General features: G+C 43.1%; 1 protein-coding gene across 1 annotated transcript in view; it reads left to right on the top strand.

The window, feature by feature from the left end:
• The first annotated feature begins 1634 nt into the window (after positions 1–1634).
• AMMECR1 (AMMECR nuclear protein 1) overlaps positions 1635–17463 on the top strand; it is a 150933-nt gene continuing 135104 nt past the window's right edge. Inside the window, 2 exon segments of the mRNA XM_078147723.1 lie at positions 1635–1968; positions 1971–2157. Coding sequence (XP_078003849.1) covers positions 1635–1968; positions 1971–2157 — 521 coding nt within the window.

Below are 17463 nucleotides of genomic sequence, written 5' to 3'. Positions count from 1 at the left end.
TGGTCAATTTGGCTTCAATCTTTCAGTCCTGCCATATTTCACACTTCGGTCTACTGGACTACCAACCACACCCTGATTTTATCATGGTTTCTGCCATCCCTGTGCATCTGTGCAGGCCATCCCACATGTTTGCATGTATCACCTCATTTCTTTAAGGACTAGATGGTTTTACTTCTGTCTTTGTATTTCTAATGCCTAGCCCAGAGCTTGGTATACAGTAAGTACTTAATAAATGCTTATGGAGTGATCATTTGAAAGGTGGAGAAGGCTCTTCAAGACCCAGGGGCCACCTTCTCCCTCAACCTAACTTTCCTTTATTCCCCATTCCCCATCACCTCCAGCTAGAAGTGAGCTCTCCCTACTCCAATTTTTCATCCCTTCAGGTCTGAGTTCTTTGACACACCAATCACAGTTTTAATGTATTTTTTTTTCCTGTCTCTATCTCATCCCCCCTCCCCCACTAGATTGTGAGTTCACTGAAGACAGAGGCTGTCATTTAATCTTTCTCCCTTCCACAACAGTGCTTTGTACAATAAGCACTTAACATTTGTTGACTTGAATTACTGATTGATTGATTCCAAATAGCAGTTCACATTTATATAGCTGTTTTACCTTTACAACACATCTGCCCACATTTTCTCACTTGACCCCTGTGAAGTAGGTGCTTTTATTCCCATTTTATAGATGAGAAGTTGGAGGCTCAAAAAACTTAAGTGATGTGCCTAATATCAGTCCCATGTCCAGTGAGTGTCTGAAGGAGGATTCCTGTGCAGGGCTTCCAGACAAGCCCAGCTGATATATGGGGCAGAGCAGTAGTGTTAGTGTTGTGCTGTCCAGGTACCTTCTGATACCTTCAGAAGACTTCTCTTTCTTGAGTCTTGGGACCCAGAGGTCAAGACGCGCCAATTTCAAGAATAACGCCAACAAAGAGAGTAGCCAAAGGGGCTGGGTTAAATTTTACCACAGTGATGAACAAGATGGGCACACACATTCTTAGTGCACTCAAGAGAAAAAAGGTGGAACTGCTTTGTCAGAAACTGACATCTACTTACCTAGGGTCAGAAAATGGAGATGGGATCAGGGAATCAGGAAAATTGCCGCAAGCGCCAACAAATTTAATCCTTGCTCCATTCACTGCTTTTAGGACTAGTTTTCAGGTGGTGTGGTGCAGTGGGAATAACATTAGATTTGGGGAGGGCCTGGGTTCAAATCCCAGCTCCTTTACTTATTACCTTCGTGACCTTGGGCAAGTCCCTTGCCCTCCCTGGGCCTCAGTTTCCCCATCTGTAAAATGAGGGGATTAGACTAGCTGACCTCTGAGGCCCTCCCGCCACTCCGGCTCTGGAACGAGGATCATGACTTCTAGGGGGAGGTGATGAAGTGGGCTCTGAAGGCGGAGGCGGACCCGGGGGAAAGGAAGGTGTGAGCACTGAGTGAGCCCCACATTGCGAGTGGGAGCTAGGGCCCGAGCCCGAGTGGGAGGGGAAGCCCAGACTGGGGAAGCATTGGCGGCGGCGGCGGCGGCGGCGCGCTCCGTTCCCGCGGGGCCGGCCGGCCGGCTGGCTGGAGGGCGGGAGGGAGCGCGCGCGCGCGGTGCCTAGCGTGCGCGCCCCCCCGCGCCGGGGCTGCGCACGATGGGTAAGAAGCGGCGCGCGGGGGGAGGCTGTTCCAAGATGGCGGCGGGCTGCTGCGGGGTGAAGAAGCAGAAACTGTCCAGCTCGCCCCCGTCCGGCTCGGCGGCCGCCTCCTCGTCTTCTTCGTCTTGCACGGCCGGCCCGCACCCCCCGTGCGGCGGTGGCGGCGGCGGCAGCAGCGAGGGCCAGGGCCGGGCCAGGGAGCTCGGGCTGGGGGGCGCAGGCGCCCGGCTCAACGGGCTCGCGAGCGGCGGCGGCAGCGTGGGGGGGATTCCCTTGTCGGCGCCCTCGGGCTGCGGCGGGGGGAGCCTGCTCCCCGCCGCCGCCGCCCCCCCGCGGCTGCCCCGCCGCCGCCGCCGCAGCCACTGGCGGCCCCCGCGCCCGGTGGCGGTGGCGGCGGCGGCGGCGGCGCCCGGAAGATGGTCGTGTCGCCCGAGATGTGCTGCTTCTGCTTCGACGTGCTCTACTGTCACCTGAACGGCTACCAGCAGCCCCGGGCCCCCCGCTTCACCAACGAGCCCTAGTGAGTACCGCCCCCGGCCGGCCCGGCCCCTCTGTGCCCCCCGCCCCGGGGCGCCGGCCGCTGCCACCCCGGCCCGCTAGCGGGGAGCTGCTCCCCCTCTCCCCTCCCGGCGCATCGCCCCTTCCCCTGACCCCCTCCGGCGGCGCCCCGGCTTCCCCCACCTGTCCCCTCCTTACTTCGCCACCTGCCACCCCGCTGGACCCCACCGGGCGCCCATGCCCTCCGCACATGGCGAGCTGATCGCCCATTCATTGTATGTGTAGGGAGAACCGTCGCTCCTCCGGCCGCTTCAGCTCTGCCGCCGGTGGCGTTGGGCCCCCCAGCTGCCAACTTGGCTGAAAGCTTTCTACCTTCCCCCCGCCCCCCCCGAGCTCCCCTGGGCTGCCCGGGGACTGATTTGGGATCAACACGTCTCCTGCGTGTCTGTCATTATTTCTTTCTCCTTAATGTCACCGGGACCCTGCTCCCCTCTTGTCTCTCAAGTGCATGGAATGAAGGAATCCACGTTTCTCTTAATTTCCCTGTCCGTCGATCCTTCATTCGAAAAGTGAGCATTTCACTTAGAAAAAAATGCTATGCTTCGTGACTTGAAAATTATCTCAACATTCTCAGGCGGATCGCCTACGGTATATGTGTAGGGATTTTAAAAACTTTTGTGTGGCTTTTTTTTTTATATACTTTCACTTATTTTACACTCCTGGGATGTTTCCTTGTTATTGGTGTCTTCGACCAATGAATAAGTTAATTTCTACTTTGGAAGGCGGGCATGGGACTGACTATTCCTACTTTGTTGGGAGGAGGCAGAGAACTGAAGGGGGACATGGGACTATTCCTACTTTGTGGGAAGGGCAGAGGATGGGGGGGGACGGACGGACTGTTCCTACTTTTGTCGGGGAGAGGGTTGATGGGTGACGTGGGACTTTGTATAAATTTCAAAAGACTTTTTGTTTCTGACATTAGTGTTCGACAAATGTCAAGACCACAGAAGGGCAGAACAAGAAAGGGGATAGTTGATTTTTATATTTAGCATTCAGCTGCCAAGAAGAGGCTATAGAACACCATTCAGTTGAAGTCATACCTTTCTCTGGCTAAGCCAGGTGACCCCCTTCCTCTTCCTCCCTCCCCCCCCTTTCCTTCCCTCAATTAAAAATATGTGAATTGGTGTCCTTTTAATATTGCCCTTTTTCATTTCAGGGCTTTGAGGGCTTAAGTAAATGATGGAAAACTTCTGCATAAATATGAACAAATGTTAAATTCATATGTAAAGTAGAAATCCCAATAAAGGTCATGGAAATTACAAACTTATTGTTTGTTTTATTTGGCTTTGATATTTAAAATGTGTGTTTCATTTTGCATGACTTTTCTGTGGTCTGTTTCCATTTGCTCTCAGACTTTTAGTCATCTTTGGGCATCAGTTCACATGCAACAACATCCAAGCTGACACTTGAATAAACAGATTAAATATCATTTCTTTATAAATTTTAATGTATTTAATTCTAGAAATTTAAATCCCAAGTACAAAGCCTTTATTGAACCAATTTCATTTTAAAAAAAGAATGCATCTTTTAAAAGACCATTTTAAGGAAAATTCTGTAATGTAGCCGAACTGAGTCACTTTATTTGTAACTTTTCTATGGTCTTTGATGTCTGTGATATATTGGAGTCAGTTATGGTTCTACAAAGTCATGGGGCTGCAAAAATTAACTCTAGTTCCTGAGCTACCAAATGAATTTTGTTAAAATTGATTTAGCATGTAAGTTCCATTGCTCCAAAGCAGAGGACACACTTTCCGACTTTACACACACACACACACACACACACACACACACACACACACACACACTCTCTCAGTGAATTTTCAAAACAGAATAAAACTTGAATTTCAAAAGGAAAAGTGGAGTAGGACCACTTCATACAAGAAATGCCTTTACCAATATCATTTGACAGTATCTACTAAGATTACACTTCCAGATTTTGTTTCTTTCCTGCTACCTCTCCATTTTCTGGGATTTCAATATGGATGTAAGTGGAATTGAACAATGAACTAGACTGAGCCCCGCTTTTGTCCACTGTGGATGTGTTCACATGGTTCTAGAAGGGCAGTCGTGCTATTTTATAATCCTTGAATGCAATGATGTGGTATGATTCCATCTACTTTTGTACTTGGGGAAACATTGAATAAAAAGTCCTGTCTGAAGAAAAGGAGAATGAAAATTCACTTAAGCAGGAAGGAGACTACAATAGAAATTCAGTTTACTTAAGTACATTTTGAAGTGTTCTGTGGAGATTTCAGAAAGAAGGAAAGAAGCGTTGAATTATGGAAAATAACCTCCAGTGTTTCACAGTGATCTAGAGTCCAGTTTGCACAATGTTGTATGTGCTTCCAGTCATCAATAGTCTTGTGTACTTAGGTACGTGACAGTATGTTGGGTGCTATAAAAAAACATAAGCCTTGTTCTCTAGGAGCTTATGTATTGTGGCCAGTGGCCAACCCCTCCCCCCACTCCTTCCCTCCCAAGGATGTATGTCAGTGGATGTGAGAAATTGATAAGACCCCTCCATCCGACACCACCCCCTTAGACTTAGAGGTCTGAATTAATCAGGTTCAGGCTGTGCCTCCAGCTTAGGGTGGGGTTGGTAGTTTCAAAGGAGCCACTCATTTCAGGTCTTGGTGGTTATTTCTGTCTAGTGGTACAGACAAGAACCTTTGGTGCTGATGTATATTACTGCTTGTCTGTACAAGTGAGGTAGCGCCATTGTCATTACCAAGTATGACGACAGCAGCTAAGTAGGTCTGCAGCAGGCAAAACTTGTCCAGGGGTGTCAGTCAACGTGTGCTATTCTTTTAATATGCAAAATTGGTGCTTGTATAGTGACTTGGGAATTTTGTTTTTTTAACTAGTGCTAATGGTTGAGCCAAGTTGAAGATAAACTTTAGATAAACTATGCATTTGCCAGGATGGTTTGAATCTACATACACATGAAAGGACATACCAATCCATCTCTAATTGTCCAGGACAGCAAGAACTACCTGGTAACTCTAGAGTAATATCCTACAATAAGGGCTTTGTTTTTGTTTGTTTGTTTTTTTAAATAAAGTTGAACTTTCAGGATTGTTTTTCAAGATTTAGTAACCCACTATAATAAGTAGTATAATCTCCAACTGCTTACCTACTCTCCCCTTTAGTCAGTGAATGTATTTGAATAATTAAAACAACACTCATATTTTGGAGCAAGTAACAGTATGCAACAGATTGGCATTGTGGCATATTGGGTACAGTGACTGAGAAACAATTTGATCAAATGGTGAACCTGATGGTTTAAGAAGCCCTAATGTCCCACCAGGCATACCACAAGGTATGCATGTCAAGTTCATCGAAACTGGAGGGTTGAGGTGGGAGGCTTGCTATGATCTCATATTTTATCTTATAGACTCATGGAAGGTTAGATGTGGAAGGGTTTATTATTATTATTATTATTATTATTATTATTATTATTAATTGAGTTTATCTAGTTTGACTTATTTGCTTTATAGCTGAGGAAACTGAGTCTGAGGAGAGAAACTTAGTTTGTGGCAGAGCTGGGCTTAGAAACTGATTCTCCCTGCCCCTAGTCCATTATTTCTTTCTGCTACTACAGGGTGTCTCCAAAATCTTAGTGAAGCTTTATGCTTTCATAGCCTAAAACGGCACTGAGACTTTGTAAACACCCTGTATGGAATAATCATAATAATAGCTAGCATTTCTATAGTGCTTTAAGGTTTGCAAAGCTAAGCATATATTTGAACTGATTGCCAGGGAGATCATTGGATTATTAACTGGAAAAGGATCTTAGAGATCTAGACCAATCCCTTTATTTTACCGAAGAGGCAGCAGGGCCAGAAAAGTTGTGATTAGCCGTGTGACCTTAGGCAAGTAAGTATCAGTCAGAATTCTAACTTGGGTCCCCTGACTCCATATCCAGTGCTTTCTCCATTACACCAGAGTTGGTGAAGCATATGTTATTTACGTGCTTGGAATCTGTATTCCTTGATCAGCTTCAGCAGTCTTGCCATCTTTTTGAATGTCATGATCTCACTTGGGAAATGTGCAAATATTCCTACAGTGTCTAATTTAGTCATTAGACTTCACCAGGCAGATGGTAACACCAGGCAATAATGCAGAACTCAAATGAACAGCAGTGGAAAGTCTTAACTGGACTGCAAATGAACTCTGTCCATTCAGTGGATGATCAAAATGTGCAGTTTTGGAGTTGGGAGCATAGGACTTCTTACACATGATTAATATTTTAATTCTAGCACTGGCAGGAAAGTTCTCCAGGTTTCCAAAACTATAGCACTGGCACTTACCAAGAAAATGGTCCCTATCTGTAATGCCTGTGAAGTATTCAAATCTTAAAACTAGCGTTAGCACAGTAGGAAAAGCAGTGCAGGAGATTTTGGAGGGAGGAAAAGAACAAGAATTTTTATCTACACGAACGCCTTCTTCAGCCATTGTGTTCTGAAACTGGCCCCTTTAGGAAGGAGGGAATAAGCGTTTATTCAGCATCTACTATGTGCCAGGCTGACACTGTGCTAATTGTGTTGTATTATCGCATTTGATCCTCGCAACAGCCCTAAGAGATAGGTACTGTTATTTTCCCCCATTTTACAGCTGGTGAAATTGAGGCAGACAGAGATTAAGTGACTTGCCCAGGGTTACCCATCTAGTAAGTATCTGGGTCTGGATTTGAACTCAGGTCTTCCTGACCCCAGGCCCAGCACTCTATTCACTGTACCACCTAGGCTCCCTAAGATGGCTAGAGATCTGGTCTCAAAGTCAGGAAATGCAAATTCTGTCTCTGACCTGTATTGGCTGTATGATTCTGGGCAAGTCACTTAATAACCCTGGGCTTCAGTTCTTCTGTAAGGTGAGGAGGGGTTGGGTTCAATAATAGCATATATATATACACACACATATATACGTACATACATATATACACATATATACGTACATACATATATACACATAGTATCATATATACATATCACTCTAAGGTTTGTAAAGTGTTTTACAAATGTTATTCCATTTTATCCTCATAATACCTTGGGAGGTAGTGCTATAATTATTCCCATTTTACAGATGAGGAAACTGAGGTTGAGAGAGATTTAAGTAACTTGTCCAGGGTCACACAGGCTGGATTTGAACTTAGGTCTTCCTGACTCTCAGTTTACTGCTTTATCCACTCTATCACTAAATGTAGAAGGATCAGCATTGGCTGTAGTGGTCTGGAGTGTATGGACATTTCCTTTTGCTCTGTCTACTTTTTTGTTCAGCTGACACTCTCAGGGAGGTGCCCAAGAGGAGAGGTCTGTGTTTTGCCCTCAGGGTGTTCAGAAAGCCTGTGACCTGCCTGATGTTGTACTAAATAAATACCAGGCTACAGTGGCACTGTCATGAGTAAGTAGTCTTTGACTCTATGTCTAGGGCTGACCAGTAGGACTCAAAGTTGGCAAACTATACTAATGTAATTAAATGCAACTTGTGCTTGCACTTAATAATCACATCCCAATAGTCTTTACCTTACAAGAACTAGAAAAGTTTGTATACAGATTCAGCTCTTAGTGGATCTGCAATAAAGGTGTCATCTCTTAGTGTTTGTTTTGTAGTTTCAGTACTTTGGGAATTAGTTATTCTGAAGGGTGGCTGCTGCTGCAGGTTTGATGTGGTGCCAATATCTACTGCTTGCTGATGATAGAAAATCATGTTTGTAGGTGAATTGGGGGTTGCTGTTCCTGAGTTTCAAAGTAATGACTTTCTTTTCTGAGTCTCCAGTTGTGGAACCATAAATTTCTAAATTAAAGCTTGTATAAAAATCTACCAACTAAGCACCTAATTTAAAGATACTTCTTTATATCAATTTACTAAAACAAAAATCATTAAATCCCTAATTAAGGAAGAACATAGGAGAATGGCACGGACCTTTAAGTGTAGTGAAGGGAAGGCACAAGCCAGAGACAACCAGAAAAGAAGGGACAAAAAGTAGAGTTATTGCTTGAGGTTAATAGTGTAAAGTTAACTCATAGTAGCAGAATTTTACTCAGTTTCCCATTTTTCTTCTATCTTTTCTGTTGAGAGAATAATCTTTAGCCCGGAAAAGACAGACCAGAATGATTAAGAGGGAGTCAGAAGCCAGGGTGGTTTATGATAGAACAAGAAAACACCCAGCTGCTCCAAATGAGTTCAAGGCTCTGGCCCAGATCACACACTTTAAAGGCTAACAGAAGAATTTGTACATGTAAATGTGGGGTTGCTGTCGATAATCTTTGAGGCATTGTAGAGAATGGGAGAGCTGGAGGTAAGACAAATAGCCCCTTTTCCCAAAAGGGCAAAAATGTTTGGATTCTATAAACCATAGACTGGTGAGATTGAAGTTGATCCCAGGCAAGATTCTAGGGGTTTTTCCATAAATAGGCAGTTTGTAATCCTTTAGAAAGGGAAGCCAGTATGGGTTCATGAAAAATCTATTTTCCACATGGTTGCCAGCTTCACCTTCCTAAAGCACAACTCTTCTCATATGTTTAAAACCCAGCTCAAATATCATGTCTTTCACAAAGCCTTCCCTTATTACCCTCCACGTAGATGTAATCTGGCCATGGCTCGATGTGTAGTAGCACTTTATAACTCTCTGCGTTCTGCTTTATTTCTTTCACAAGCTCATCAACGACAGCACTTGCATCTTCTTGTTTGTGTCATTAGGCACATAACATCTTCTTGTCTACAGCAGGTTCTTCTGAAATATTTGTTGAATTTTGATTTGTTCAATTTTGAATATAATACCTTTGTGGCTGAGGGCAAAGGGCAGTAGAGAAGTGCATGGTGGGTATGAGTAGGTGTGAAGTATGAGCATGAGCTATAACTGACAGCCAGCCGCCTTCGTATTCTACCAAGTAGGAAGCTAGAGGAAGACCCCTAATGTATTAGGTGGACAGCATCTTGTGGAAGAGTTATGGGAGCACCAGAACAAGTCAGTTGGAAAAGACGGAATGCGACCACATAGATGAGACTGACCACTGATTCATTGAAACGTTGAACTTGGTGGGCAAGGTGGGAAAATGTCAGCTGTATGGCAGTGTTCTTAAAAGGGATTCCTAAATGCGTGAGCCATCATGCTCAGAATATTGATTAATAGATTAGTGTCAGTCTGGTAGTCTTGGGTGAGGGGGTGGGAAGGAGGAGGGGTAGGATCACAGGGCTTTTTCTTCAGCTTTGTCTGTTTGACTTTTTTTTAAAGACTTGGATGAAAACATGGATGGCATTCTGATTACATTTGCAATGACATGAACCAGAAAGGGATAGCTAATTCATTGGATAATGGTATCAGGGACCAAAAAGATAACCTTGTTTCAGCACACTGTGAGTCTGATAAGGATTAATGGTCATCCTTTCAATAAGGCAAGTACAAATTTACAGATGGGTGTAGGTGGGGTGAGGAGGAGGGTAGAGGAGGATCATGAAGAGATAATAGTTCATATGAAAAAAGACTAAAGTTTTAGTTGAATGTATTCAACTTAATATATTGTTAATATATTAATATAATGTTAATTTTATCGCACTTTGTAGTTTTGAAAAGACAGCTGGTGGTATAGTGGATAGAGCTCCAGGCCTAGATTCAGGTAGACCTGAATTCAAATCCAGCCACTGACACAAGCTGTGTGATTCTGGGCAGTCAGTTAACCTCTGTTTGCCTCAGTTTCCTCAACTGTTAAATGAGGATAATAAGAGTACCTACCTCCGAGGGTTGTTGTGAGAATCAAGTGAGATAGTATTTCTAAAAGTATATAGTAGGTGCTGCATAAATGCCTATTCCCTTCTCCTTCCCCTTCCTCACAACTCTAAGGTAGGTACGTGGAATAGTGGATTGAGTGCTGGATTTGGCCAGAAAGACCTATGTTCAGATTCCAGCTCTGACACTCATTAGCTGTTTTACCATAAGCAAGTCACTAATCCCTGAGAACTTAGTTTTGTTATCTAAAAATGGGGATGATAATAGTTGTACTAACCTCTCAGGGTTATTAAAAGGCATAAAATGAGAGACTATATATAAATGCCAATTTTCCCCATTTTATAGATGAAAAAACAGGCTCAGAGGTAAAGTGACTTGTCTAGAATACCCTAGCTAGTGTAGATGTGGGGTTTGAACCTTTAAGAGGTCACATGGCATAGTGGATTAGAGGGGCTAGCCAGGAAGCCCTGAGTTCAAGGCTTGCCTCTGACCCACCCTGACTGTGTGACCCCAGGCAAATCACTTCACCTCTCTCTGCTCTACTCTCCAAGATTATAAGTTGCAGAGAAACTGCCAGCCTGCATTGGTAGAGGGAGTGTCCTCATCTGAGAGTTCCTAATACCAGTGAAATCCTGGGTCCAGTCCTTAGCTCTTCCTTATCCTTCAAGTCCAGTGTTCTTTCCAAACAACATGCATTTTAACCACCTACTATGTGCCAGGTATTGTGTTAGGTGGCGGATCTACAGATGAACCCCACTTCATAGTTGCCTCAGCAAAACCATTGTTTTGTTAGGAAACCCTATAGCCCTCAAAGCAAATACAATTTGTTGACTATTAATTGAAATCTAGTGTCTGGGTTGTAGGAATTGATAGTGTTGCTGTGGTCTGCACTGACCAGACCATACCTAGAACATCACATTGAGTTCTGGGCACTGCATTTGAATAGGGACTTGACAGGTGGCCAGAGGATGGTGACAGGGACACCAAACCAAGTCAGAGGCAGCACCTCAAAGGCAAGCAGGTGTATTTAACCTAGAGAAGATTTGACTTTGGTCCAGGATTTCTCACTTCACATATTTGGAGTTCGGTAATATGGAATTGGGGTTAAACTTATTTTACAGAATTCAAGTGAGTAGAAGTAAGACCAGTAGGAGTTAATGAGAGACAGATTTGAGTTCAATATACAGAAGAATTTCCTTATGACCAGAGCTATCTGAAAATGAAATGGATCGCTTTGGGAGGCAGCCAGTTAGTTCCTTGGGATCAGAGTTGTTCGATAGAGACTGGGAGATTGCTTATCTAATATGAGATAGAGGGAATTCATGCATCAAGTTGGGGACTTGATCTAAAAAGCATTGCTTCTAGCTCCTTTGACTTTGTAGCTTTCCTTAGCATCTGTAACTATTTCTTTAGGATTTTAGCCTTTACATAGGCAGCTTTTCCTCAGCTTTGTATAATGAGAGGCCTTTCTTTGACCACTCTGTGTTGGTTCAGAGAGATGCTGTCCTCTTGTTTTGAACCACACCTTCCAAGTCTCAGATTGCCTTTAAGGTAATTCCCCAGCATTCCTTTGCTTTTTACTTCCTAGTAATCTTTTGAGCTCCACAAGGCCAGTAGACACAGCCTATTACCCCTTGGAAACCCCACTCAGAAAACTATTCTTGTGATGACAGATGACTTGTATGTACATCTCCAAGATGGCTGCAAGTGTGTTTAAGAGGACACGTAAGCCAGAAGGGCAAAATGCATATGTCCTGAGCTTGACCAAATTTATACCTGGCACAATGTGCAAATCCTTTAGGGAGCTTGGGGAACAGAATGGTCTCATTCTTCCATATGGCACCTTTGCAGGGTATTTGTTGTCTAACATTTGCCCCATGGAACGCTGTGTTGTGTTTAAGAAATAATATAATTAGAAGAGTCAAATCATGTAGTATTAAGGCTGTAAGGAACCTTAGAGGTCATCCGGCTGTTGCTTGAGGGCCTCAGGGGTAGTAGATTCTCCTCTTCATTAGAAATCTTTGAGCAAAAATTGGATGACAGCTTTGTCTGCTTGTTCCAATATGGGCTAGATCAAGTGGCCTCTGAGGGCCCTTGAGACTTTGATTCTGTAATTTTGTCTGTTCCTTTCATTTTACCAATGAAGAATTGGAAACTCAGAGATGGGGAAGAGACTTAGCCAAGGTCATATACCTAATGAGTACCAGAGCCAGGATGAGAAGCCAAGTTTTATAGTTTCGTAGATTTAGAACTAGAAGGGATCTTGGAGGTCATCTAGTCCCTCATTTTAGAGATGAGAAAACTGAGGCCAGAGAATTTAGGTGACATGTCTAAAGTCACTTAGTAAGTGGCAGAGCTGGGACTCATCCTTAGCTCCTCTGGCTCTAAACCCCTTTCTCTTTTTTATTGGACCATGAGGCTTGAGGCCACTACCCAACAGGCCTTCTTTCCTCCCTTATCTTTCACATTGGTTTGTGGCTTAATCTGTCATTTTGATGAGAATGTAGACTGCTCCCCTAAAGGGAGATTTTTTAAAAAGAAGAAAGGTATATTAGTATGGAGTTGAAAGTAAGTGCACAAAATTGCCATACTTAAAAATACAGGCTATGAAAATTTTTTTAAAATATATTGCTTTAAAATCAAAATGTTTTACTGATTTTCCTCCCCATTGCCCTTTTTTTTGGTCACTTTGTTGGGGTTTATCTTCTTGCTAGTCTTCCCACAAGATGCCATCTTCCCCACCATCCATTGCACTTGGAAAGCAAAGTTTTTGGAAGCCATAAATGGTTACATTCAGGATATATTTCCTGTGTAGGAAAAAAATTACCTCTCCAAAAATCTTATTTTAACACCTTATTGTGGTGTGGGATTTGTGGGTATGGGATATCCAGGCTATTCCAGGCTAGCCTGGGATTTTAAAGGTGATGCCAAGAGAGCACGCAGTATGACCTTGTGATTTTAGAGGTAATGCCAAGGGAGCAAGAGCTCCAGCAAGGTCTTCTAAACTAGAGAGGCTCTGAGTAGGGTACTGCTGGCACTCTGTTTCCTGAGAAGCAGCCTTTTGCTAAACTGGGAGTGGCTGATCCTTAGGTGGTTGGCCCCAGTTGCTAGTGCCTTCCCCTCCAAGGTTACCTTCCATCTACTCTCTATGTACCTCATTACCCACATGTTGTCTCCCTGACTAGAATATGAGCTCCTGGAGGGCAGGGGCTCTTTTTACTTTTCTTAGTATCCTCAGCTCTTAGGAAGACTTCATAAATGCTTGTTGATTTGGGGGGGGGGGCACTGGGTGATGAATCCTTTGGCAATTGTGACCCAGCAAGCATTTCAAAATAAGAAAAAAAAAGATTACCCCTAACTGGATGAGCCCCTTTCCCCTTCTTTAGTGATCATGTCAAAAAAATGGTCCAGGAATGAAATCTTTTAAGACCATCTTAACTCTTCCTACTCTAAATAGCATCAATTAATTGATCAACAAACACATATTAAGTGCTTACTATGTGTTAGACACTGTGCTAAGTTATATGGATACAAAGAGAAAAAGCAAAAGCTGTACTTTCCCTTAAGGAGCTGGTATTTTAATGGGGGAAGAACAGCTATGTAAGTTAGTTTATATAAGAAATATGCAGCGTAGATGGAAGGTGACTTTCTACAAAGTACTTCATACTCTGTGACTTAAGTGCAAAGGTAGGATGAGGAAGATGTAACCTATGGTTTGAGATGAAGAAATGAAAGGTACTAGAAGCTACACCTTTGTACCATAAGATCCTAGATTTAGAACTAGATGGATTGAAGATGTCACCTTAGTCTGACCTCATTTTACAGATGAGGAAAATGAGGTGCAGAGAGATTCCATGAATTTCCTTAAGTCACACAGGGAGAAGATTTCAGGGCTGGAATTTGAACTCGGATCCTCTCCAAATTCAGCCTATTTTCCTTCTTCAAGAAGAGTTGTGATACTCTGGACCTTGAAAGTGTTCATTATTTACAGAAAGTGGAATTTGGCATGTCTTAGCCAAGAAAAGACCAGTTACCAAGAAGCAAGTCATTTCAGAATAAGCTGTCTATGTGCAGTCAGATCATCAAAAACTAGGAGCCTAGAGAACTTCCTCACCAAATCAATTTTCCAACAAAGCTAAGAGAAAGCATGGCTATCTGAATGTTTGGTACTTCCATACATCTGGGATGATGTCAATGTTTCTACTTCCTCCAGTAATGCATGTCACAACCTACCTTTGTCTTATCCTGTGTCCTTGTCCAAGTCTTTGAATAAATCCTCCATGGTGGGGGGGTGTGTGTGACTACCTGACAAGTCGGGGAGCCTTCCTTTCTTTTGAAATTGCACAGATACCAGTGGAGCACGTAAGTTATACATTGCTCTTGTCATGTGGTGAGCTCATCTTTTTTTTTTCCCCCTGGTTCAGCAGCTCTCTGATGATATTCTTGGTTTTTGCATTTCTTTGTTGCTAATGTGTTACAGCATGCTTATGCCCACCGTGTAATTCTCCATTTTTGGGGGGTGACCCTCAACTTTAATTCTTTGGAGACTAGGCGATTCAATGATTTGCAGCCGTATGATATCTCAAGGGAGAAATATTGTTGTTTAAAAAAAAAATGGGCCTTTGCTTAAAGCAGAAGCTTAGAGTCATTAAAAATACTGTGTAATTTCTCAAAGGCAATGTAGTCCTTTCTCTTTCTTCTGTCCAACTCTAGGCCCAGCTCCTTGCTGTCCACTTTTCTTATTTTCTGGAATTCATCCTATAGATCTTTACTTTCTTCTTAGGCTAATTTCCTTAGTAGAACTGTATTCCATGGGATCCTGCTGACCCTTTCTCTAGACTCTTTGAAGTCTGCTGTCCACCAATCTAGGATAAGAAATACTTACTGAATGAAATGCAATTGAATTGCATGTTATACTATGTCTAACTTACTCTAAAATTAATGGTTCCTTCTTGGCTGGAATGGGGTCCAATCTAGAGATGTCCCCATTTCTTCCTTTATCTTTTGAAGAATGAATTTCTCATGAAAACAGGGCAAGAGTTTATTGGCTTCTCTGCTTTTGGCAGAGAGCTCTATTTGACCTCTGGGTAGCTGGCGTCCTCCATCACTCCTCTCTTATGTGACGCTGCCATATTTGTGATCTCTTTCTTCCTTTTGGTCTTGCTTTTGTGTCTTCTGCCACGGATCCACAATGAAATGTTTGCCAATGTGCTTCCTAACTCCTGTTCCTTATTTTCTTATGGAAATTTACCCCCTTTTGAACCCAGTCGATAACAAGTCATTAATTTAGTCATCATCTCTTCCCTGTTTTGACACCTCATAGATAAGCAAATCCAACGTGGAAGGGATCTGAGTCGTTTACTAGTTTCATTTGTGCATAAGCAAGAATCTCTTCTACCGTAAAACCACCGAGTAGTTATCCAGTCTTTGCTTGAAGACTTCCAGTGTGCAGAACCCACTGCCAGCTCATGTTAATTCTGCCTCCACAACATCCCTAGTATGTTTCCATCTTTCCACTCACGCAGTCCTTACCCTCTCATCACTTCTTTCCTGGACTGTTGCAATAGCCTCTTAATTGGTTTCCCTGCCTCTCGTCTTTCCCCTTTCCAATCTGTCCTCAACGCAGATGCCAAATTGATTTTCCTAAAACACGGAGCTGACTGTGTCACCCCCTGCTCAGAGATCTAAAATGGATTCCCACTGCCTCTAGGATAAAATACAAAATCCTCAGCCTAGCCTTTAAAGCCCGCTACAATCTGCCTCCCACCTGCCTTTTCTATCTTATTTCCTATTGCTCCCCTTCACATACTGTTTCAGTAAAACTAGCCTGCTAAACTGTTCCCTGTACACATCAGGCCAACTTTTGTCCATGTCCCCCCACATCTGGAACGTGCTCTTTCCTCCCTTCTGCCTCATAAATCCCTAGCTCAGCTGCTGCCTCCCCTGTGAGGCCTTTCCTGATTCCTTTCCCTGGCCCAGAGTTATTAGCACCCTCTCCGTCTTGAAATTACTCCTAATTTATATGTATATGTATGTGTATATGTATATGTATGTGTATGTGTGTGTGTATATGTATATGTATATATGTGTATATGTATATGTTGTATCTTCCCGGAAGGATGGCAGCTCCTTGAGGATGACTGCTGTTTCTTTATAGACACACTGCCACTTATGTACTTGAGTACTTAATAAATGCTTGCTAAGTTGCCTCTGGAGATAGCTCTTTCTGCCTTTAAATAGTTCTGATCCTTTGGAAGTTGTTCCTTAGACCACACCTAAATTGACCCCAATGATTCTAATTCTGACTGCTGGGGCCATGAAGAATAAATGTAATGTAATCTATCTTCCTTGTGAGAGCTTTTCAAATACTGGAAGAGAGCTCTCATCATATCCCCTCTGAGTCTTCTCCTCTCCAGGCTAAATAAACATGTCTAGTTTCTTCAACTCATTCTCATATGACCTGATTTGGAGACCCTTCACTGACCTGATTTTTCTCCCTTATGCACCATCCATCTAGTTTATCAATGCCCTTTCCAAAATGTGATTCCCACAACAGTACACAGTGTTATAGATATGATCTGACCAGGGCAGAATACAACAAGAATATTACCTTCCTAGTCCTGGACAGTATGCTTGTTGATGCACTCAGTTTTGGCTGGCATATCATAACAAATGAGTTTTATTGAGCTTTTAGTCCAATTAAACCTTCAGGTCTTTTTCAGTTGAACTGTTATCTAGACATCCCCACCCCCTAACCCCATGCTGTCTTTGTGAAGCTGATTTCTTTTTAGCTTGGGTATAAGATTTGCATTCATCCTTCTTTAATTTGATTAGATTTGGCCCAGTGTTGTAGAGATTTGGGGATCCTGACTCTGTTATCCAACATGTTACACATCCCTCCAGCTCTGTCAGCTGCAGGTTTGATAAGCATCCTTTATCCAAGTCAATGTAGAAATGATAGCACAGGGCTAAGCACAGATCCCTGGGAAGTGTCACTTGAGACCCTTTTCTGAGATGTCCTTGAACCATAGATGACTGCTTTTTAAGTCCAGCCGTTCAACCGGTTCTGAACCCACATATCCTCCCCCTAGGCCGTGAGAATAGCATGAAATGTTGTCCATTGTCTTGTTAAAATCTTCGTAAATTGTACCTGTAGCATTCACTCCATAGGCCAGGGTAATAACCCTGCAAAACAAAAACAAAACAAAACAAACAAAAAAAGAACCAGAATCAGGTAGGCTTTTGTGGCTTGTTCTTGATGAAGCCATGCTGGCTTCTTGTGATCACTGCTTCCATTTCCAGATATTTACTAACTGTCTTTTCTGAATTTTACTGGAAACCAAAGTAAAACTCATTGGCTTACAGTTGAAGATTTGATTCTTTGCTTTTTTTCCCTTTTTTTGAAACTTGGGATAATACTTGACCTTCTTTAATCCTGCAGTATTTCTCCCCTTCTCCATGATTTTGTAAAGATAGCCCTTCAGCTACCATCTTTGCTCACTTGTTTGCTATCCTGGGATGAAGCCTGGTGGCTTGACCAAA

This window comes from Phascolarctos cinereus, unplaced genomic scaffold (assembly GCF_003287225.1).
Source record: "Phascolarctos cinereus isolate Bilbo 61053 unplaced genomic scaffold, phaCin_HiC Scaffold_8;HRSCAF=390, whole genome shotgun sequence".
Lineage (NCBI taxonomy): Eukaryota > Metazoa > Chordata > Mammalia > Diprotodontia > Phascolarctidae > Phascolarctos > Phascolarctos cinereus.
Note: the sequence above shows the minus strand (reverse complement) of the source record. Positions and strands in the feature narration are given on the sequence as shown.